The sequence below is a fragment of the Cimex lectularius genome, unplaced genomic scaffold (genome assembly GCF_000648675.2).
Source record: "Cimex lectularius strain Harlan isolate CLEC.00 unplaced genomic scaffold, Clec_2.1 scaffold181, whole genome shotgun sequence".
Taxonomy (NCBI): domain Eukaryota; kingdom Metazoa; phylum Arthropoda; class Insecta; order Hemiptera; family Cimicidae; genus Cimex; species Cimex lectularius.
In genome coordinates this window covers 563,605-587,492 of record NW_019392752.1, presented here as the reverse complement: position 1 = coordinate 587,492, position 23,888 = coordinate 563,605, and the positions used below count along the sequence as shown (strand labels likewise).

Sequence of the window (23,888 nt, the reverse complement as noted above, 5' to 3'; positions counted from 1 at the left end):
TTTTTTGATTATTTGTTTCTCATTCTAACTTGTATCTTCATTTCTGATTTTTTGTAAGATAGTTTTATTTCCTAAAGTTTTCAGGAAAATTATTTAAAAGTTTTAAAATTTTAAGAAAAGTAATGTTTGTTTTTGTAAAAAATGTAAAAAGACCAAGAAAAACAAATATATTACAAAGTATTTGTTACAGTACAGAATTTTTTATTTTGAAAACATTTTTCTTAAATATAACCGTTATCTACGCTTCTATTATTCTAAAGATGCGGGGACATGTTTTAACTTGAAAGTCTGATATCATTTAAGCCAAAAATATAATATTCAGAACAGCTTACCTGGGCGTTTCATGTTCTTATTACGAGATCACGAACTTCTGAAACAGAAGAAATCACAAGACATTTGTTAATTAAATAGCGATCTTTTTAACACGTTTAAAACATTTAAATAGTTTCTTCTTATAAACAGTGAGAGTAAATTGGTACAAGAAATTGTGTACATTTTTTTCTTCTAACCACAGGAGACTTAGGGCTGTGGTTGTTCACCACGCATGAGTCTACGAGGTTTAAGCTTCATCTCTAACTTTCATTACCCACATCATTTCAATTATACATATTGCTACCTAGGTAATCACTTTCTTTCATACAAACCTTAATTATTTGTTAATTATGATGTTTGCTATTTCTGAGGTTTTCTATGGAACAGTTTTTGTTGTAAGCTGGCTATCTTTAAATCTTGTTTGTCCATCTTGCAGTATCTTTATGTAGTGAACAACCATTACTCTAAAATTTCTTAATACCTAAGTAAGCGAGGTTACTTTTCTTTGGGCTTATTTAAGTAATTTATTATGTATTGTATTACTTTTGGATACATTTGGAGTTTCCAAATATAGAAGAGCACAATTAATGTTGTTCAGCTCTTTATAAAAAAAAATCACTAGCTTTTCTAATACATCATACATTTCAAACTTCAAACTCGAGCGCCGTAATCAATAATCAACTAATGTACAGGGCAAAAAACTTTCATTTTAATATGTAGTGTTATTTTTCTAGATTCAAAATATATCAAAACAACGTAGAGTTAGGGGCGTCGGTGGCCGCAACGGTTCAAGGCGTTGACACGGCGCCCATCACTGAAAGGTAACGGTCCCGGGTTCGAATCCAGCAGCCCTGCATTCGAACCCGACGTACTTACAAATGTGATTTTTTTCAAAAACACCGGCACCCCGAGTGTTGATATAACCTCTGCTGTTGCGAACCCTTGTAAAAAAAATAGAATAAATAACAAATAGTTAGTAGGGAGTTTAAGTTACATCTAACAGTTATTAGATTTTAACTGCGCAAATACCATCGTTCTATACTATTTTTCACACGTATCGTTTTTCATTTATAGTTCTAGTTTTAAGTCATAAATTTCCTTATTTGTTTAGATAATTAGATTTGGAAAGCTTTGAGCGTGTAGGCTAAGAATGGCAAACAATCAGTGTATCTTATATTAAACCATCGTTTTACGTCCATTTTTTTAAATAGTTTATGTGACCAAAAAATTAAAGAGGGTATAAGAAATACCCGTTTAATTGAACAGTTTTTCTGAACCATGATGGTTTCTAACCATTTCGCTCTGCCTTTCCTTTGCTGATATGACCACAATCATTTCTGTATTCGCCATCATCATTGGTAGTTTACTATAGTAGTTGGTCTCTGATTTTCCTGTTTACCTAAGATGGCAAAAAGCCGAAAACGCATCTACCAGATCCAAACAGCTAGGGCATATAGGCCATGATTGTAAAAGACCAAACAGGTTCATTACACTTCAGATCGTCAGAAATCTGACAAACACTTTTCACACTTATTTTCTTTCGTCTATATCGCACCAATAAAAAATTAATCATTGACATAAATTTGACAACGAATTAGGCCGACAATAAGGATAAATTGTTTAACTTGTTCTTATCTGATCATCCTGGCGTTCGATGCGCGTCTTGCATTTTTGTTTTTGCTCTGTATAGGAACCTTGGTGGCCATGTGGTTAGTGCGCCCGACTCTATGATATTATGCCCTGCTAGCCGTCCTGGGTTCGAATCCCGGCAGGCTTTTTAACCGAGAATAATCGTTTAGCTCATCGTCCGCGACACCCAACGGTTAAACGTTAGCCCTCCTGTTGACAGAAATTAATTTACTTTATTGCGCTGTCTCGTGGTTTTGCCAGTTAAATTTAAGGTCGTTAATAAAAGGTAGTGCAATGATTACACTTGGATTTTTTCACGGTATTAGCACAAACAGTTGTTCAGTGTGGATAAGTTGAAGGGATGTGAGGGAAGTGCAATTTTTTGATTCCTTTAACGATCAGGATTTATAGGTTTTTATTTTAACCCCGTGCATATAATAGAAATATTGATATATGAAAGGAAGAAACAAACTAGTTTGAATACCAACACAAGGATCACAGAGTAATAGTAAATCACATTAAATCAAGTGAAAAAGCTATTCAGTTATAACAGTCATCATCATTGTTTAATTATGATCCCTCTCTGGATAGCAGGTGACGGATCCACTGATTTTAAATATCGAGAAGGATTATTAGTAAAGAAATTGCGAGGAAAGTTGTTGTACAAGAAGATTAGAGATGGATTGAAGGATAGTCTTGAATAGTAGCTAGATCTTGCAACATCAAGAAAAAAATTTTGGTCGTTATGGTAGTAAAACGTTGATAATGGATCTAAGGATTCATGATTGTAGGTTATGCAGTATATCCATATTGGTTTTAAGTGGCTGCGGCAGAGGGTGAAGTTTATGTTTTGGGTATTTAGTTTGATTTGCCGTTTTTTGAATCATTGTTATAGAGCATGAGATGTGCCTGGAGAGTTCGGTGTGTATATGTAGTATAATAGGTTCTCAACAGAAACGGAACTGGTTTGTGACTAGCAAGCTACTCAATAAAGATTGAGATCACTAGTTTCTTCAATGAAATCATAGAAGAGTCTTTGTTCGTTGACAGAAATGATTCAACCTATGAAGCTGTATGGACGTACTATCGTCGTTGCAGAAGAGATAGAATACGAAAATTTTGCGTTCTTGTGTTTTTTCCAACTCCATGTCATGCCTTTTCATTGGTCTTTCTTCGAGTCTCCGGGAAGAGAAAATTTGTAAAATGCAGGATGTTTTTCAAATTCTCTCACACCTGCTGATCGTCCATCTAGATAATCACTGGAAACTGAGCAACTTCAGTAATCAGTTTCTTTTGATTAGAGAATGTGTAGGCAATAATAGAGGATAAAATGGCAGTGTCATGAGCGTATGTTAGGATAAGGGTGTCGGGACGAGGATATCAAGTGTGTATTGAGCACAGTAACGGACCGAGGACGATCCCCTGAGGAACGCGCGTGCCCGCCTTGAACAAAGCCGTTTGATAGGATCCGATCTACTCTAAAGTACCTTTAAATTCATTTTGTTAAACCACAACAATTTTTAATTAAACATCTATGACAAAATTTTATTAACCTTTGCCATAAAAACAATTGATGAATCTTTATTATTGGCGAACGTGATCTCACAAAATCTATTTGATAGCCAGTGAAACTAGCACATTTTTTACATAAACGGAATAACACATTGGTTGCCCACTGTAATTAGTTAATGCTAGTCAGTTTGTTTTCTTCATAAGTGAAGTAGTGTTTTTTAATGAAGTTAATGATTGTTATTCAATTGTGTATACACAGTGATATAAAAGAAAAATGTAAAAAGCTAAAAAAACATAAAAGCTAAACGTTTGAAGTTTTTAAAATTGTTTTCTTGCATATCGTGGTGAAAGCCATGACAGAAAAAATAGTGGTTTGAATTTTGAATGCTATCGTACAATTATTCTCCACCTGCGGTGCCAATTATTACTGCCAATCTAAAAGATTTGTGATTACTTTTAAGTCTTAAACGATATTTTTTTTTTTACCGTTGTGGGTATTTGACCAGATCGATCTGTCAAAGAGCCTAGTCGTTAATCGGCTTCGATTCTGTCTGGATGACATGTTGCTGATTTCGACGGGCTTACGATTTACAAATTCTACACCGCCTTAAAAATAAAAAATTCCTTCAGCTCACTGAAATGACGAAAGAAATCTACGCGATTACGAAGTTTCCCCTTTCCACTACGGTCACTGAGCACTGAGCACGTCTTTCGCTCTTATCGGTTTATTACTCACCATCAAAATTTTCTTAGAGGAAGTACGATAAAAATCTTCTGAATTTATTTGTCATCTATAAATAGTATAAAATACAAAAAAAGCCTTTTCGTTGTGCGGATAAACTTTATCACCTATTAGTCGAGACCTGCGATTTGGATTATCATAGCGTTATCATAGATGATTATTCATAATGATTGTCCGATTACGATAATTATGATTATATATGTCATTATAAAACCAGATAAATTTTACCTCTATCTTGTTTTCAATCATATTCTTAATAAATAAAAATGATTGAGTTTTCACATTAAGTTTTTGTTTCTTCATTTCCCTCCACTCTCTATCATCTTCTTTTACTCCCAATCCTTCCCTTTCACTCTATATGTCTGACTATGTTTCCTCCCTCTCTCTCACTCTCACTCTCTCTCTCTCTCTCTCTCTCTCTTTCTCTCTCTCTCTCTCTTTCTATCTCTCTCATTCTCCATTCTGCACTCTCTCTCTGTAATCTAATTCCACCTATCAGTTTATGTATCCTTCGCTCACCAAGTTTTTGCGCTCTCTCTCTCTCTCTCTCCATTTCTTTTTCATTCATTCTGTATTTCTGTCTATCTCTGTTGTATCTGTTTTGAAGGTTTTCCATAGCTCTCTTTCTAAATTTATTTTTCTCTTTTTCCCTCAGTTTCTCATACACTTTCTTTATACGTCAAATATTCTCTCTCCATCTTTCTCACCCTCTTTCTTTTTACCTCTCTACTTCTTTCTCTGCCTCTCTCTGTCTGTCTGTCTGTCTCTCTCTCTCTCTCTCTCTCTCTCTCTCTCTCTCTCTCTCTCTCTCTCTCTCACTCTCTCCATTTCTTTTACATTCATTCTGTATTTCTGTCTATCTCTATTGTATTTGTTTTGATGGTTTTCCATAGCTCTCTTTCTTAATTTATTTTTCTCTTTTTCTATCAGTTTCTCAATCACTTTCTTGATGCTCGCTAAATGTAAGAAAGGTACATTAGACCTAATTTTGCGAGTTTTGTAAATAACAAGTTCAATTCACATTCATTCTTTCATTCTCTCTTTCTCTTTCTCACTTTCTCTCTGGCTCTCTTTCTGTCTTTTTATCTCTCTCCCATAGGAAATCTCTTTCTCTTCCACATTTTCTGCCTTTTCTATCTCTCTTTCTCGTTCCTCACTTTCTCCCCTCTTTCTATAATCTAAATCCATTTATATCAAACTTTCTTTCTATCATTCTCTATCCCTCCCACTCTCTCTCTCTCTCTCTCTCTCTCTCTCTCTCTCTCTCTTTTCTAGAACCGCTCTTTCCCTTTCACACCTTTTTGTATCTCTCTTTCTATAATTTATCCACTCTCCATGAACACTTTTTCGGAGACTACAAGAAAATTTTAAATTAGAAAAATTATTTATTATTCTTTTTAAAATATGTTTCCGGGAAAACAAATTACAAATATTAAATCTTATTCCCTAATGTAATTTAGCTAAATGGAATTTATGTTTTATCCTGAATCAGCAGGCAAAATTAAACTTAGGCCAACAAAACAAAAGTTGTAGTAGTTTAAATAGAATTTAATAGAAACATTATTAAACATTATTTGTTTTGCTGTGTTATCTGTCAGACGCGTTTCGGTGTTATGTCTTCGATTCACCCCGCAGATCACATAAAAAAGTCTGAAATTTTTTTTTTCGTTTAAATTAATACACCTATCCAGTAAAGAACGTGAATGTACAAAACCAAAATGTACTTTCGCGTAAAAAGGAAGTAGATGGACAATATTTCAGTTATAACTTATATGAAAAATTGTTATTTTCTCCGCAAAGTTATGGTCGTTTTTTCATTTAATAATTTTTAAACTTAGTGCAGAATTTTATACAAAAATGTTTTAAATTCAATTACAAAAGTTCTGATGGTGATTGTTCTTTAAAAATTGTAAACGTGACATTATTATCGGTATAATTGTTGTTAGAAGTTTTGTTGTCGTGCTAAATGCCATATCTTTCAAATGCTTCGAGAAACCTAAGAATGACGTTCTAAAATTTTTTTAAAGATTACCATTAATTGAAACATTAGTAATTCAACACATTAGCAGTATTACAATAGATGTAAACTGTAATAATTTCCATTCGTTTAAAAGATCATTAAAACAGACTTTCCCTATCGGTCCAATTTCAATTACATAAACATTCGCATCACTATTAAAAATTAATGAATCATATCACAAGAAAGCTTAAACGACGTTCTTTGTCACCTACCTTTAGCCATTGAAAGATGAGTCATACGACATTTAGAGTTTTAGATCAGTTTTATTATAAAATTTAAATAAAATTTTTGTAATATATTTTGAGATCTGCCAATAAATAGTAGAGTTGTTTTATAAAGATGGGTGAAAATGGAAATGTTTGGGAGCGAAGGAAATGCGTTTTTTAAGGAGAAAATGGGTGTTTTTTTGGGTTTTTTAAGACTTTCCTTTTGTTTTCAAGGCGATGAGGGTCGACTGTATCATTAACTCGGGTTAGCCAAGTCTCTTGGTTAAACCGTTCGCTGACCGAGTTCCACCGGCGCGGCGGATCCTTTTCTTGCCGGTCACAGATGAAATTCTATCCCTGAAAACGTCTTCCTCATTGCAAAAACGGATGGAAATTGGGTAAGCGACGGTGAGTAGGATCGTACGGTCGGCTTTATTTTCCCCTCGTACGATTTGATCGTACATCACGGAAATTATTAGAGTGGGACGCTGCTTGTTTAAGGTTTCGTGATGGTCTGAACAGGAGAAACGGATTTTAAATGTAGGCCCGCGTTTCGCCCAAGACAATTCAGACGAGTCACAAATATTTGATACGACATAGGGGAAGTCACGGGATTTTTTTTTAATAGGTTCTGGAGAATGCAAATGACTCAACATCCTTTAATACTGGCACGTGGCCAAAAATTTTGAAACATAAACAGCAAAAATAAGCACACCCGGAGGTTATGAAAGTACTTTTGGTACAGAAGGAATTAGAATATTTTCATGTACTTTTATTATCGATGACTATCCATTCGATGTTATAGCAATTCGTACCTATCAACAAATCCTAAAAAAAGGCCAAACTGATAAATTCGACAAGCTTAAATTTAAGAGTTATTAAAAGTTATCTATGATAAATAATTCTCCTGTTGTGATTAAGCATATTTACGCGAATGTCAAAAAAATGAAAAACTCTGAAACTATGACAAAATATATATTAATTTAATGAAACGTTCAAAATAGTAATTGTTATTGATCAAAAATTTATAATTAAAGGCTTTTTAGATTTGATTGGAAGTAATAAAGTGTATTTTAGTTCTTCTTGATCTTAGAAAGGACTGATTATTTCACATCATAAAATCTACATTTTTTAAAAAATCTTTCTAAAAAGAGAATATTTATAATAGATTATAGCCTACAAGACATCTCTTTTTTAAAATATACAATAATAATGTGCAATATAGTATTACAAAAATTAAATATTAATGTAAAATAATGTAATTAATTAGTAGTCATAAAAGTTTCATGCTTAATATGTAAGACTCGATGATTTAGCTACTTACAATTGTAAGCTGGTCGTTACCAGGCGGATCAAAGAAAAAAAAACAAATAGAAAAAAAAACAATTAGAACGTGATCACAACTGACGCACAGCACTGAATGAAGTATGCATCCTTCACTGGTCAGGTGGGGAAGAGTGAAGAGTGGAGGCAGTCTGCAGGGGGGATGAAGCAATCCCACGAATCTTCCAACCTGGTCACTTCAAGTTCAGTACGGTTCTTTGGCCGGGGTCAACTTTGAAATTCCCCCAGAAGAAAGATTATAAATTCAGATATTTTTTAAACTACAAAATCGAGACGTTTTGTAAAAGTCAACTGTTTATAGAAGAGTTTTAACATTCTTCTTTTATCGTTGTTCCATTCAACTGCCGGACTCAAACCATGAATAATTTCGAAAAGGGAATTTCAACAAATTGCATTAATTTTAAAGACGATTGTGATCTAACAAAAATATAAAAACATAAAACGATTGTATATTTTATTAAAAATAAAACTTCTATTCTTGATTTAATAAATAATTATAATAATTGAATAAATAATTAAAATCTGATTAACTTTTCATTTAATTCTAACACTATCTAAATAATTAAAAAACTAAATTATTGCATTTAGCAATAAATAAATTATTGCATATCTCACCCCACCATATCATTTATAATTGTATTACGCTGCTAATAATAATTATGCTAAATAGTCAGCTCTGAAGAGGACCCAGTGATGTGCTCGAATTGCATTAGCAATTAAAGCATATGGTATAAAATTAAATGGTGTGTTTTCTAGATTTAAAATTTTGTTACGCCGAACATTTTTTTTCGATCTCCTTCAAGAGAAAGGCCAAAATATAATAAAAATTAAATGAAAAATTAAATAATTGATATAGAACTTTCACTTATAAATTCAGAAATGAAAACACAATTCGTGAGAAACAAAGTGTATTCACAGGCCTTCAAGATTCACAAATGACGAACAAAAGGTTTAACGTGTAACCTACATAGGTTTTTTTAGATTATTAATTAACATATATATATACNTATATATATATATAGGATGTCTGGTCTTCCGGACGACACTGAGCGCAGTAAAGATTGCTGTGGAGAGCGTTGGCAGCTTCTTTTGGATTAAAACCTGCGCAGATGGCCCGTTTGCAAAGAAAGGTTGCTCAGTGTGTCAGACCTGATCGTAGAGTACCGTACCTTGGCCTCGTATAGGGAGCTAGAAAGACGAAGGTCTCGGGCGAGCCGGTCTAAAGTTGGGTCCCCGTTGACTAAAAAATTTATTCAAAAAAATATATATTTGTACACATAATGATATCTTTATATAAAATTTACATAATTTCTAGATAATTGGTTTTAACAAATTAAAAAGCGGGCGTTGGTGACCGCAACGGTTTAGGCGTTGACACGACGCTCATCACTGTAAGGCGAAGGTCCCGGGTTCGAATCCAGCGGCCCTGCATTCGAACCATACTTACAATATTAAAGAAAAAATAATAGTACACTAAATTCATTTTTGAGAAGCATAAGAATGACGTTTGAAGGAATGTTCCGATCTGACCCTTAACCGAGTTGCCAAAATTTTTCTTTCAATCTATAATATTATTACATAAACTCTATGGGAAATCGAAAGTAAACGATTATTATTAAATTTTCGTTAATTATTATTTAATTACTATTCACTATCATATTTTCTTAGCTCGATGTCGCTTCAGAAGAGGTTTTTCTTGGTACTTATTTGATATTATTTTAACTTTTCGTAAAAAATTCCAGGCTAAAACAATCGTTTTTACAAAAACTATATTGGTAGGTAGATTTTTTATAACTCTTTTCAAAAAGCATAGTATAAATTAAAACTTAAGGGAAGGAAATAGGTGTTCATCAAACAGTAATCAATAAGTATATAAAGTAGTTAAGCAGTACAAAGTCATTAAATTTCGGCAAGGGGGTTCCAGGATAATGTACAGGGTGCCCTTTTTAGCTGGCCCGGCTGAATTTCTCTTGAACCAATGACGCTGTAAAAAAAATCGTGTTTAATATTTTTACTCTAGTTTCAAATTTTTACTTTTTTTGGTGAAAAATTATACAGGGTACCTCAGGTTCAACTTGAAAATTTCAAATACGACCCGATTTAATTCCACTTGATTATTTTCTGTGGGGTCATTCAAATAGCAGTGTCTACGTCAATCATAACCCAGCAATCTCAGTTGAAGGACTGCGGCGAAAGATAGAAAATGCTTGACAATCCAACTCCCCTGACTCTATCGCTCTGAGCACCGGTTAAAAATGGTTAAGAAGAGCAAATCTTTCCATCTTTATGCAAGGCAGGCAGTTCGAACATCAAATGAGATTAATAAATAGGAAACCAAATGACTGTTTTTTCAAACATTTTTAATTTTTTGACCAATTTGAAATCCTATTCACCATGCTTTCAGCGTAAAAAATTCGTAAAATGATGCCTCAGGGTGAATAGGGTCGTATTTAAAATTTTGAAGTTGAACTGTGCCTGAGGACCCTGTATAATTTTTCTTAAAAAAAAAATTGAAACTAGCCTAAACAATTAAACAATTTTTATTTTATAGCGTCACTGGTTGAAGAGAAATTCAGCCGGACTCTAATAAGGAGACCCTGTTGAGCAGAGATTCCCAAACCTTTTAGCCAGCGGACCCCTTTCCCAGAGCGAAATGTAGGACGGACCTCTCCCATTTAAAATTAGATTCTTATAGTATATAATGAAATCAAAATTTTATAAATTAGCGAGTCCATGCCTAATAGGTGATGGAGAGAGATATCACTATAAAAACAAACATTAGATTTTCATACTTACCCTTATTTTCAAACTGCAGAACATAAAACCCAAATTGGACAGAACGGAACTCGAGCCAATTTCAAAAATAATGATTTGAAGAATAATGATTAATGAATTAATGGAAGAGTGAGGTTTTTTAGCCTGCACAATTTGGATGTGTTGGTTTTAATTTTTGATAGCTGGAGACGGATGTCGGGTTCAGCGTCTAGGCAGCTTCGATATTTAGTTATGTGAGCTATACAGATAGAAAATCGGGATTCGCATGTTTAAGTTGTGCTAAATGGAAGAACACACATTTTGCTTTTTCAACAAGTGGTTGAAATTTTTTGTTTTCCAGTCGAGGTTAAAAATGGTCTAAGTGTCGGACTCGAAAATAGATTTCAAGGTGGAGTTTGCAGTAATGCCTATCAAACATTTGTATGCATCTGAAGACGGGTTGGCTTTGTCGAAACTGAAAACGGTTTGACCACCCAAGCTCAAAGGACAGCTACCAACTTCGAAGGTGTTCACATATTTCGCCCCGTTCGCAAACTCCATTTTGTTTCTCTTCTAAAAAAAAAATCATTTAGCACAGAAAAACCTCCACCTTTTCCTTCTCAACGGATTCAACCCAAAACGGGATTTTTCTTTGAAGACGGGAACTTTATATTAGCATCGAAAGTTGTGATACTCTTCTCATGCAAAGAAAACTCATCTCATTCATTTTAATGAAAATATCTGATAAATAAGTCACCATCCATTGCCACTTTGGCCAATTTGAAATTGTGGTCCATAAACAGATATAAGACTTCAGAACGTAATTCCTGTAATCGTGAAAGTGCTTTCCCACGAGAAAGCCACCTCATTTCTGTATGGAGAAACAGGGAATGATGAAGGCTTCCCATATCATCACATATTATTGTGAAAAGTCTTGACTTCAATGGCTGCGACTTGATATAATTAATAATTAGAACAGACTCATCCAAAACTTTCTTAAAAGAGGCTGGCATTTGTTTCATAGCTATAGCATGTCTTTGGAGACCACAACTGTAGCTGCAAAATAAAAAAACTTTCGTTTTCAGTACTCATTGTTATTAGTTTTTAATTTTATTTATTCATTCTACGTTTATTTTTGTAATTATTAATTTTTCTTGAAGTTCGCCAAGGACCAGAGATTGGGAAGCCCCGGTGCAGAGTACCAAATGAAGGTTAATTTTTCCAATTAAGTAAGGTAGAAAAAGTGACTTCTTTCCAATTGTAAATAATTTTTTTCCACTCATGCCGTATCACATAAATTATCCCAGTTGATTTAGTATTTTCAACTTATTTTACAATTAAAAATACATCGTAATACGTAGTTCTCAAACTTAAAATATTATCTGGCCATGAAAAAATTATGGCAAAATCCCACAATTGTTGCTTTCCTGTTAATAATCTGTGCTTATTAGTAATAATTGAAATTGGTGGAAATTGTTTACTTCCTGTTTTGTTTGAAAAGTATTGGTTGTCTTAAATTTGGTATGTGTATACCCGATCGACCCCGGTAGTGTAAAAATGCCAATCAATGATGACGACAATACGAAGTTTATTTTTTAGTAGTTTTTTAGAGTCATCGTTAAAGTCGTGCGTCAATCTTCCTATTTTTCCTTTCCCATTTGATTTCATCTTTCATTCCTCTTTTTGACAATGAATAAATTTTCGATGCGTAATACTTTATGACACAAGTGCCAAAATGTAAGTTGTCGAAGATTGATAAATATAGATGACCTTCCTTATAAGAGTACAGTATATTCAAAACACTGTCATAAAAATTGAAAACTGAAGAAAACAGAAAACTTTTAAAAATTGAATAAACAATTTACATCTTGACGACTTTCCTTAACGTCGAAAGGGGGGGGGGTCGCCGGGCAGTTAACATGTTAATTACGGTATTACGGATGTGTAATGCGATGCGCAGCCACCCTTGTAATGAGGAAAAGTGGCCTGAGCAAACGTTGACTTTTAAATTTAGAAATTGTTGAAGTCGTTTCACTGTTCACTGTCTTATTAAAAAAATAAATAAATAAATAAAAATATAAAAAATAGAACGATATTGATAAGTATTAATATTTTCATTAATAGATGGAAATATCGATCATTTCAATAATTGATCAATATTCTTGTATCGACATTTTTCATGTTTTTCTTAAGGAAATGTGAATTTTGATGCTTATCGAAACGCGGATTAATAAATATCTATCATTTCACTAATTATATTCTAATATCGATAGTAGTGATGTTATCGATATCGACAAAAATTGGTAGTTTTAATTCTGCCATGAACATGGAGTTTTTTATTTTTTATGTACATATAAAATAACACAATTTTGATAATAATACACGTATCGATTGTTTTGAATATCGATTCATAAAGCTATCGTAAGTTTTGATGCTCGTTAATAATAATAATAAAGTATAATACCTAAGATAGAAGGTTTGGATATTAGGGCGTGAAATGACCTTAGCCGTTAAAACGCCCTTAAAAATTAATAATAATAATAATATTAATAATAATAATAATAATAATAATAATAATATGTGATAATTTTAATAATCGATTAGTACTCAAAAGACGATAGTATTTATGTTTAGCTGCACTCGATTATACATAAATATGAATAGTCTTGATACATGGTCAATTGAGGGTATATAATTGTCAAGATCGAATAGGTCATTGAGGAAACGTAAATTTTAATGGCTATCGAAACTACATATTAATAATTATCAATAGATTAAACACTTGTCTATATGAGAGGTGTGGTGATATAGTTTTAATACTGCGAAACATGTACTTTTTTCCTTAAAAAACATATATAATAATAATAATAATTTGGATGAACGATATGAATGTATTGATTATTTTGAATATCGATTCATAAAACTATCGTATGTTTTGATGCTGGATGTATACTCGTTAGTAATGATAATGCATACTGTGGTAATTTCAATAATCGATTAGTATTTAAAAGACGATAGTATTTATGTTTAGTTGCACTCGATTATTCATAAATATGAATCGTTTTGATACTTGGTAAATTGAGTATATATAATTGTCAAGATCAAACAGGTCATTGACGAAACGTAAATTTTGTTGGTTATCGAAACTAGATATTATTTATCAACAGTTTAAATACTTGACTTCATACGACAGTTGTGATGATATAGTTTTGATACAGATAGAAACATGTACTTTTTTTTTCTTAAAAATAAATTAATAATAAATTGGATGAACTTTATGAAAGTATCGATTGTTTTGAATATCGATTCACAGTCATCTACGTAAGATTTGATGCTCGATGTACTCAGATATAGGCTCATAGGTTAATCATGTTCAACTGGCACCGGGTCACTTACTGGGTCTGTCTCCACACGATGTTTTTCAAACATGTTTCGGCATTGCGCCATCTTCTGCCAACTTCCTCGATACGAATTTAAATAACTCAAAAACCCCCGGGTGGTACTTGAACACCTATGAGGTTTGTAACGGAGAATTTTTTGATAGGGTGTTCAAGTTGTGAATTTTCGATAAAAATGTCACAAATGGTGGATTTTGTACCCCTTCACCTCCCAACTTCGAAAAATCGCCAAAAATGAAATTTTCGGCCGATCAGTCTGGTTTTAATCTCATTCGACGCAGAAATTAATCTTCTACAGATGTTTCGAGCTATTTTACCGTCAGGCTAACGGTTTACTAACAATTTTACGAATAAGGTCAAAAAACGTGGTTTTTCATGGTTTTTTGCCCGAGGCTCGGAAATGAAGGGTTTGTGGACACAGGTTCATAGGACCTTTTTTCCTCAGCGTTCAATTTCCTATAAGATCTGGAAGTGTGGCTGAATCGATTGGGGCCACCTTGTATATTAGACCGCGGTAGCCGAGTGGTTAGGGAGTCCGCCTCGTATTTGCCACACTAACGATCCTGGGTTCGAATTCTGGCATAACCCGTGTATTTTTAATTGTGAATAACAAGAAAAAATTATTATAAGTTGTTGCTAGATATTCATAAAATTCTATATCGACATTTTATCTTTCACTCTCCTATTTCAAAAATTACTTAAAACGGAAAGAAGATATAACTCACTTATTATAAGGTAGACAAAAGAGCAATTATTTCTTAAAATCATTTACAGTAAAAACATGCATTTACAAAGCATTAGACACAATCTGGATCTTGTTTAAACGGTTCTGAACCCACGGACACGGTTGACTGTTTCATGGCACTTTTGAGCTTTTCCAGAAGTAGTGTGTGTACTTCGATCCTGAATGCCAGATTGTCCAAAAGGGGCAACTCTTTAAGCTTAGAGTGTAGGCTTAGAAGGAACATTTTGTCGTCGTCCATATCTTCGTCGACGTGTTTCCTTTTCCCGTCCACGTGACTGTTGTTCAACTCGGGTTGTTCGTCCACGATCGGTTCCAGTTCCACGGAGGTGCTTTCCCTTTCCATTTTCATCCTCAGGTCATCATGCTCCGTAATGTTTTCTACCGTCGCCCTAGAACATTAAAAATTAGATTCTGACTTTTTTTTCTTTTTTTAATACGTCATTTACAGTCTGGTCTTGACGAATGGCGAAAGGAACATCATCTCCTCATAAAATACCCATTGGGAACTGGCTTTTACTCCTTCTTCGTACATTTTTCTTCGCGTTTTTCTCAACTCCCTGGCGAAATTGCTTCTCAAGTTTATCCATTTTTCACGGCAAAACGTTTCTGAAACAAAAATAGGTTAAAATATGTGAATTCTCCATTAATTCACTCCTCAAGGATGGCTATTGAGAGATATTACTCGGATATTCGATGTACAGGTTGTATCAACTGCTATAGTTATTAAATTGGTGAATTTAATTCGGAAAGGTTACCTTTAGTAAAAAATGGTCTTATACGAATGCCAAGTTAATTTTGGCTAGGAATCACGTGGGGGTAACAGATTTAACATAATTTTCTCATCTAGCTGGGGAATGACACTGCCATACTATTGGGTTGTCCGGAAAATAATGCAGGATTTTGGTATTAAACAAAAAAAAAGAAACTAGTTACTTTAAAGCAATGTTCTTTAATCAAAATAATTTCCNAATGAGTAATCCTGTAAACGTAAACAGAATATTTTATATAGATTTTTTTTAATGAAAACTTAAAATCCTGCATTATTTTCCGGACAACCCAATATTTTAAATGAGAATGTCATATTTTTATTGTACAGTTCGATTCCAGAGCTTATTTTATGCCACTTTTACTGAAAGGAAAATTTTGATAGGATCGGCCATTTCTGAGTTAGGCTGCCGGAAGATCTCACGCGGGTATGCTTTTTATAACAACCTGTACGTACCTGTCTGATCGTTAATTCAGAGTTAGGCAGTGTACAGCGATATCCTATATCTATCCTATCCAAGCTAGCGTCCCACAAGGGAGCATTCTTGGACCTCTCCTTTACACGACAAATACTGCCGACATTTCTCTCCTTCCAGAAACAATTTTCTTCGCTTTTGCTGACGATACAGCACTGCTTTACGCGCATAAAGATCCACTACTTTAAGCAACTTTCGAAACCATTTGCAGTGCCTCGACATTGGTCCAAAAAAAGGAGAATAAAATAAATGCAACGAAGAGCCAATACATTTACTTAAGACTCAAACCTATAACACGACCACCTCTTTAACTGGATTGTAATACCCCTGTCGAGTATGTACGTACTACTACTTCACCTGTACGAACGACTTACTTGGAATCCGCACGCAAGACTAAAACGCTAAAAAAATGCATTCCACTTAACTACAAGAGATTGGGCATGATTCTCAAACCTATGTGGACTCTGGGAGTCAATCAAGGTCATTCTAACTCACAATGCACCCAAAGATTCCAATCAAAAGTTCTAAAAAAGTTGTTACCCATCCTTTTTATGTATCAAACCTCACATTACACCAAGAGATTAATAATCACTTTGTTTCAGAAGTGGCGAAAACCAATTACAAAACAATCAATCAATCCCTTTACACGCACCATTGCCTCGGTCCGTAGAGCTTAGTTCAACTACCATCCCATATAATACTCCTCTTCGACTGAAACGCAGAGATGAAGAATGTTGAAAAAGTGCAGTCATTATTTATTTCTTCTATAGGATGTTGGATTTTCCGGGTTCTCCTCGCATGTTTTTCATGTCATTGTTTCGATCTTTCAGCATTTTTACTATTGTAATTGTTTTACAGGGGGACCGCGGTAGCCGAGTGGTTAGCATGAGAGACTCTCGGCTTGTAGACCTCGCGGTCGTGGGTTCAATTCCCGCCGTCGCCTGCGGTCCTTTTTTCACAATACCTTTCCTCCCCAATAAGCATTATCTGGCATTGGCTAATATGCATAGTACATAAAGCTGTTTAAAAAAAATTGTTTTACAGATACAAAAATCAATAAAAAGACAAACACGGTTCAAACTTTAAACCGGCAATAAGAGTTTCTTCAGTAATTTAAGCACGACCTAGTTTGAATGTCGAAAAAATTCAATATATATATACATATAAATATTTTTCTGGCTGAAAGACAGGTTTGTAGGGACGAGCCGCCCGCAACCCACAATCATTTTCTGTATATCAGACAATATATAGATGGATTATTTTTTTTATTCTTTTTTTTATATCTACTTTTATTTCTATAAATACAACATTGTGTGGATTCATCTTAAAAACCCTTCAAATTCTCTTTATTATTCAAATCTGGATTGTAGTATAAGTGTTTTCAAGGCATTTTTCTCGCTCGTCAAGTTTTCCTGTTTGAAGCGTAAGTCGAAGACTCTCACTGCGGCTTTTGTTTTAAAATAATTGTTATTATGTTTTTGTGGAAAGTAACAAACATGCAAACGCTTTCAAAATGTTAAAAATAATTGCCATACAAGGGAATGTTTAAAAAACCCGTTGACAACTTTGATTCCGTCTGATGAAGTTAGCACAATCCAAGGTCCTGTCGTGGGAAACTTGTTTTGACGCACTTGTTTAATTAATTGTTTTGTTTGAAAAGAACTGGATGTAAGATTGTCCTTTCACGTTTGATATATTTGTTTTGTTTTTTCATTGTATTCATTTCTTTTGTTCTAAAATATTTACCTCTTCCAACATTCCAACAGAAATGCGCAATCTCCTTATANTAATCCCTAGCACTCTACCAGTACCTGAGGCACTATCATTGGCTCATTGCACGGTGAGCATCGTTTCTCTCATCTATGTATATATATTTATATATATATATGTATATTGAATTAGATATACGATATCTCTTCTTGCTAAATTTTAAAATACTGTCTGCACAAACAGATCGTGAACCGGTGTTTTTTTATTGGGTTATTTGACGATAGCCTTCTTGTCTGTTGGTAAGAATAAATGTTTATTTACATACATGCCATACGAAGAACAACGCCTTCCTCTCATCGTTGAAAATTGAAAGCATGCTCATGTTATAGTTATACCAAAACATGGCAATCTCAAAGACTACCCGATTTTACAAATTAGCTTAACACAGATTATGCCAAAAGTTTTTGCAACATTTTCCTTGTAAAGGCTGTCAAAAATCGGAATGATACCGCAGGCTGCACAATTTGAACTCAGAGCCTTTCATTCATATACCAAACAACTAATTAGAACTTAAGCCTTTTGTTATGCTTGAAAGGTCCTGGACAAGGTGACGTTGATGAGAGGTATCACAGATTCCTAACGTCATTAGATAGTGAACGTTCTCGTGCTCTGAGTACATATCTACTTAGGTAAAAAAATTATAAAAAACAGAGGTTTACAAGGCAGAATCTTAGGTCTTAATGTGATTAAGAACTATGAACAGCTCTTTTGGCTGATGTCTTAATAATGGCATCCAAACTTTTAAGCAGTTAGCAGATGATAGGTAGAAGTAAGAACAACAGTGGTGAGAAACAATAACACGAAATATAGAAGTGAGCCACACGTAGGACATCGTCGGTAAAATTGAAGTTTGGTGTGAAAAGAAGAATTCTGATAGCCTGATTATCCTTTATTTTCAGTGAGACCCGTTGTGCCATAATCTTCAGAAGTTGCTCAAGGTTAGCAGGGAAAAGCGAGGTACTGGTTTCTTCCATCTTCAGTAGATGATCCAGTTATAAGCTGGGAGAAGCAACCTTTAGTGGTGGGTCAATTTGTAAGAATGAAGAATCAAGGCAATAAGTTCTTCAATCTTCAATAGATGCTCAAGGTTTATAAGCAGGCAGGACTGATGTCTTGTACCTTCAGTAGAAGCTTAGGGTTTATAAGCAAGAAAAAGGAAGGCACTGAGCTCATCTATTATTGTTCGGTGTTGGCAAGATGGCGAACGCGTCTGAACGACCAAAACAACGATGTTTGACAGGCAAGAATGACGGGAACCTATCCAAATACTTAACACTGAAATACAAATGTTGATATTTCCTCTCAGGGTCTGCGGAGTAATGAACCTAGTAGTTTTGTTTTGTCGATCTTTTCGTATTGTATGTACATTTTGTCTGACAAACTCGTTTCGGCATTTCGCCATCTTCAGTGTTTCTCATGGATGTAAGCAGCTGAAAACAAGAATCTAATAGTTTGCTTGTTTCTGATCATTTTGGTCTGCTTGAAAATTCTGTTTTGGTTGTCCCACTTGGACCTTTCGCTGTTCGTAACGAGGCAGGTCTCTTTGAGGCAAGCCACTTTGTTCTTCCTTCGGTAGTTTCTCACGGTTATTAGCAGGGAGAAGCAAGGCACCGAAGGCTTCTAACTTCAGAAGTACCTCAAGGTTGTAAGCAGGGAGAACCAAGCCAAAGAAGTCTTCCATCTTCCATACATGCTCATGGTTATAAGCTGGGAAAAGCTTCTACCTTCAATGGTGGGTGAATGCATAGTAGCAAAGAGAACCCAGGCATTGGGTTCTTCTTTCTTCAGTAGATGCTGACGTTTAAGCACGAAGAATCAAAGCTCTGAGTTTTTTTACCTTATGTTGATGGTCAAGGTTATAAGAAGGAAAACTACTTCTGAGATGGGTCAAGATTTTGAAGCAGGAAGAAGAAAGACACTGAATTTATCTTATCAGTGCTAGGTGTTTGCGAGAAACTGAAACACGTCTGAGATATTGAAACAGCAAAGATAGGCAAGAAAAATGGCAGACCATCAAACTATTTATATATATTTATAATGTCCTCTTGGAGGGATGAATTAGTAGATTGGTTGTTTCCGATCACTTTGGTCTGCTTGATCACATTGTTGTGATTTGTCAGTCCCGTTAAATACTCAAGGTTATTGGCACGGAGAAGCAAGGCACAGAGGGCTCTACTTCAGTAGTACCTCAAGGTTATATAAGCAAGGAAAACCTTTTAAGTTCCGGGTTGGGTCAAGGTTATATGCAGGGAGAAGCAAGGTACAGAGGTCTTCTAACTGTAGTAGATGTTCAAGGTTATTTACAGGGAGAAGCGAGGTACAAAGGTCTTCTAACTGTAGTAGATGTTCAAGGTTATTTGCAGAGAGAAGCAAGGTACAGAGGTCTTCTAACTGTAGTAAATCTTCAAGGCTATTTGAAGGGAGAAGCAAGGTACAGAGGTCTTCTAACTGTAGTACATGTTCAAGGCTATTTGAAGGGAGAAGCAAGGTACAGAGGTCTTCTAACTGTAGTAGATGTTCAAGGTTATTTGCAGGGAGAAGCAAGGTACAAAGGTCTTCTAACTGTAGTAGATGTTCAAGGTTATTTACAGGGAGAAGCAAGGTACAAAGGTCTTCTAACTGTAGTAGATGTTCGATGTTATTTGCAGGGAGAAGCAAGCACTAGAGGTCTTCCATCAACTGAAACACATCTGAGGTTTAAAATAGCAAATAAAGGCAAGAATGATGGCAGTCCATCAAACTGCTTAACGCTATCCTAAATGAGATTTACTCATGGGATCTGAGGGGTAATGAGTCATTTTTGTCGGTTAGTTTTCTTTCGGTATTTTGGCATAATCGGTGGTAAATCAAGTTTATAAGTGGGTGCAACAAGATACCCTTCAATATGTCCAAATTATGTCTGAGGATGATGATAAACTGCAGATGGCGTAATGCCGTCTGACAGAAAAGAATGAAAAGGCACTAGTCTTTTTTTTTCTAAATCAGTGCTGAGTGTTGTTGAAAAGCCAAAATGCGGCTGGCAGACCAAAATGATCGTTAACGATCAAACTACAAACGTGACGTTACAATTCCCTACCAATAAGAATACTTGACTAAATAGCCAACGACTAATTTACAATAGTATCCTAAAACCGATCTGGACTTACGGATTGGAACTTTGGGATGCTGCAAGCGTTCCAACATACCACGAATAACACCCCAATCCTTAGAAAAATCCTAAACATCTGAAATTAAACCATCCATAGGCCCCCACAGCTCTGCTTGCTGGGCGCCCCCCTTCGATATGTAGAGACGGTACGGTTCCTCGGCCTCATATTTGATAAGCAGTTGAGATGGAGGCCACACATCGACGCCGTCGAGGTCAGAGGCAGAAAAATCCTCACACTGCTGAAATTTATTGGTCACTTTAGATGGGGAGCGGACAGGGAGACCTTGTTAAAAATGTTTGACTCGCTGCTGTGTTCGAGAATCTNTGAGTATGTGTTCGGGGTCGATGGCGGAATATTTATAAAAGTACTCCATCGACCCCAATCTAGTTTAGTTCGAGTATAGGTCGGTGGAGGAATATCAAGTACTCCACCGACCAAACGGAATGAGTGTATTGTATGGATGTATTTATGTGTATGAATGTATTTATCTGTATGAATGTAGTGTTTGTAAATAGAAGTGTATATAGAATATTGACTTGACTTAGCTTGGGGCTGAAATGACCCAGATGTCGGAAGCCCCAGTAAAAAAAAACAAAAAAAAACAAACAAGCATAACCCTCCGAACACAACACTATCCTATCCAAATATCGTAAGGTACATATCTCACTCCTAGTCAACATAAACCCACTCATCTGACAGCTCTCATCCCGCCAAATCCGTCAAACCCTCCACGTAGACCAAAGAAGGATGGCACATGATCTCCTGTCTAGTGGATGGTGGTAGTGAAATGTGATGGAATGTACCTAATTTGGAGTGCTACCAATGTACCTTTTCAACTATGATGGTTTATTTTGTTTTCGTGTATACGTGCTCTCTTGTTTAGTATTGCTTGTTACCCAAAATTATAGGTAGTTGTAATATTCAATAAAAAACAAATTCTAATTCGGACTGGTGCATAAGGCTGAAATCTAACGGCTAATCAGGAAGGTTTGAGGCAATTCTCAACTAAATTACAATCAATCATTAAGATTGGTTATTTTACACGGAAATAAAGATTAACATACTGTACGGAACCGTTTTCGGATGTCGACGCGTCGGACATCAAGTCGGACAGACGAGTCACAGAACTTAAATGGCAAGTGCTACCTGGCTGGCCCAGATCGACCGCGATCGACTTCCATACGCTGTTGACAAAAGCTCGGTTGCTGTGGTTTTCACTCCTGGGGTCATACAGGCACCTGTTCGCCTTGATCAACTTAATCAGCTTGTTGACGAGGAAAACGTCGGCGATGCTCATCTCGACGGTGACTGACTCTGACTCAGTCCGACTTGCGCTCTCACCGTCCCTCGCGAATATCGACCTAGTTGCTTATCCGCTGCCCAATTTCTATAATTCATTTAAGCACGACTCTCAAATTTGCTAAGTTGTTAACTTCCCGAAGCACGAAAATAATTTAAGAAATATAAACATTAAAATTTTATGAGGGCTTTTCTAAGCGATGCCATAAATCACATATGCATGAGTTTAAAAATAAATTTTTGCCCCACAACTAAGCATTTTTGGTAATTTTAATAATATGATAAATAAAGACATAAAAGAACAGAGTTTAAGGTTTTTGAGGCTTTAGCCAGAAAGACAGAAAAGTCGAAAGACATATATTTATATGGTGGATGTCCTCAACTGAAGACAAAAGTTTTCACTTGAAATCATCACATCTTAAACAATTAAATCAATTCTGACCAACCTAACGTCATTTATTAAATTTAAATAAACTAAATATTCAGAATATTTTATTTTCTTATAATAATATAATTTAATCGATGCAAGATCAAATACCTTGAACATATAAATAAATAATCCTCAAATAAAATATCTTAAAAAATCGACAATATAAAACAGTTACTATCACAAATTATAATTATAAGGCAATCGTTTTTAAAATAAATAGTTTATTTGTGGGCTGTAAATAAACGAAATACATCCCAAGCTCCTCGTTTACCTGTTAAATTAACTTCCCCAACCAATTGTTTGTTTATTTCTGGCTGATAGGCTGAATCTAGGCCACAAATAAACAACTTAATTGGTTGTAGAAGTTCAACAAAACACCTATTTCAAAATACAAATTGCAAATATGTTCGTTTATGGTTTCATTCCCAGTCACAACAATGGCACCATGGCCAGCACCTCAGCAAATGCTGGTGTTGAGTATGAGGGATTAACGGATGGGGAATTCTTGAGACCATCGTCATGGTATGTCACCATGGTATGGCGGACTCTCAGGAAAGTGTAGATGTGGCTTGGAAATAGGGTAAGGATGGATCGAAGAAAACTTGTTTTTGAAACTTGTAAATGGGATCGGATCAGTTAGTTGAGAAAAGGAATGTTAAGGTCGTTGTGGATAGTGATGTGATTAAAGACCTTTGACAATTTGTCTAAGGTCTTTTGATCGGAATGATCGGAGGCGTTGGACATTTCATGCCTGGAGGACCCATTTCCACTCCGCAGACTAGAGAGGTTCTAAAAATGTCTCGTATAGAGATAGTTAAGCTTTGATACTCCTAAGTCTTCATAGTTGTCCAAATCTTCTGTTAAGCTCTTGTCCCAAGTTTTGTGAGGAGATTCCACATTAGTCTGCTGTCTAGGTAAAGTCCAAAGTATTTGAATTGAGTGGAAAGTAATAGCTCCTTGTTGTTTATATTTACAGTGAACGGCAAGATTTTTTCAATTTTTGATGTACACTGGTTACATTTTTCCTCATTTGGCTTATCCTCCACTTTCTGCAAGTCTTTGATAAACTCAAGGTGTCTCTGACACCCTAAGAGAGAATTGTGGTGTCAACTCTGTCATCGGTATAAGTACTAATAGTAATGTGATATATAAGAATGTCAGCAGTATACGTGGTATAAAGGATGGGACCTAACACGTTCCCTTGTGGAACACCAGCTTCAATTGGTCAGATATTTGAGTTTCGTTGCCACACCTCACTCTGAAACAGCAGTCAGTTAAATAGTATTCAAGGATAAGGAAGGAATAAAAAACAATATTACAACGATTTTAAAATAAAT

At 35.1% G+C, this 23,888-nt stretch overlaps 3 protein-coding genes across 3 annotated transcripts in view; 1 reads left to right on the top strand and 2 right to left on the bottom strand.

The window, feature by feature from the left end:
- The window catches only part of LOC106667038 (scavenger receptor class B member 1), an 86,353-nt gene extending 78,507 nt beyond the window's left edge, over window positions 1-7,846 (bottom strand). Inside the window, exons 1-2 of the mRNA XM_014394644.2 lie at window positions 7,746-7,846; window positions 333-370 (exon numbers count right to left, since the gene is read on the bottom strand). Coding sequence (XP_014250130.1) covers window positions 333-345 — 13 coding nt within the window. The 5' untranslated portion in view covers window positions 346-370; window positions 7,746-7,846. The remainder of the gene's footprint in view (window positions 1-332; window positions 371-7,745) is intronic.
- The window catches only part of LOC106667040 (acetylcholine receptor subunit alpha-like 1), a 151,957-nt gene that overhangs the window by 79,667 nt on the left and 48,402 nt on the right, over window positions 1-23,888 (top strand). The window lies entirely within an intron of this gene.
- On the bottom strand, window positions 14,678-22,163 carry LOC106667023. The gene is made up of 3 exons (XM_014394617.2): window positions 21,969-22,163; window positions 15,109-15,268; window positions 14,678-15,051 (listed from the first exon to the last, which is right to left on the bottom strand). Exons 1-3 carry the CDS (start codon window positions 22,117-22,119, stop codon window positions 14,715-14,717), a joined length of 648 nt encoding a protein of 215 aa, XP_014250103.1. The 5' UTR covers window positions 22,120-22,163; the 3' UTR covers window positions 14,678-14,714.

Bases quoted from the DNA above. Each gene is read 5' to 3' on its own strand.
- LOC106667023 (XM_014394617.2), bottom strand. From the start codon at position 22,119: ATGAGCATCGCCGACGTTTTCCTCGTCAACAAGCTGATTAAGTTGATC. The intron at 15,269-21,968 runs GTAGCACTTGCC...TTTTTGTTTCAG, and splicing joins GGTCGATCTGGGCCAGCCAG to AAACGTTTTGCCGTGAAAAA. The intron at 15,052-15,108 runs GTAAATGACGTA...TTAATGTTCTAG, and splicing joins CCATTCGTCAAGACCAGACT to GGCGACGGTAGAAAACATTA.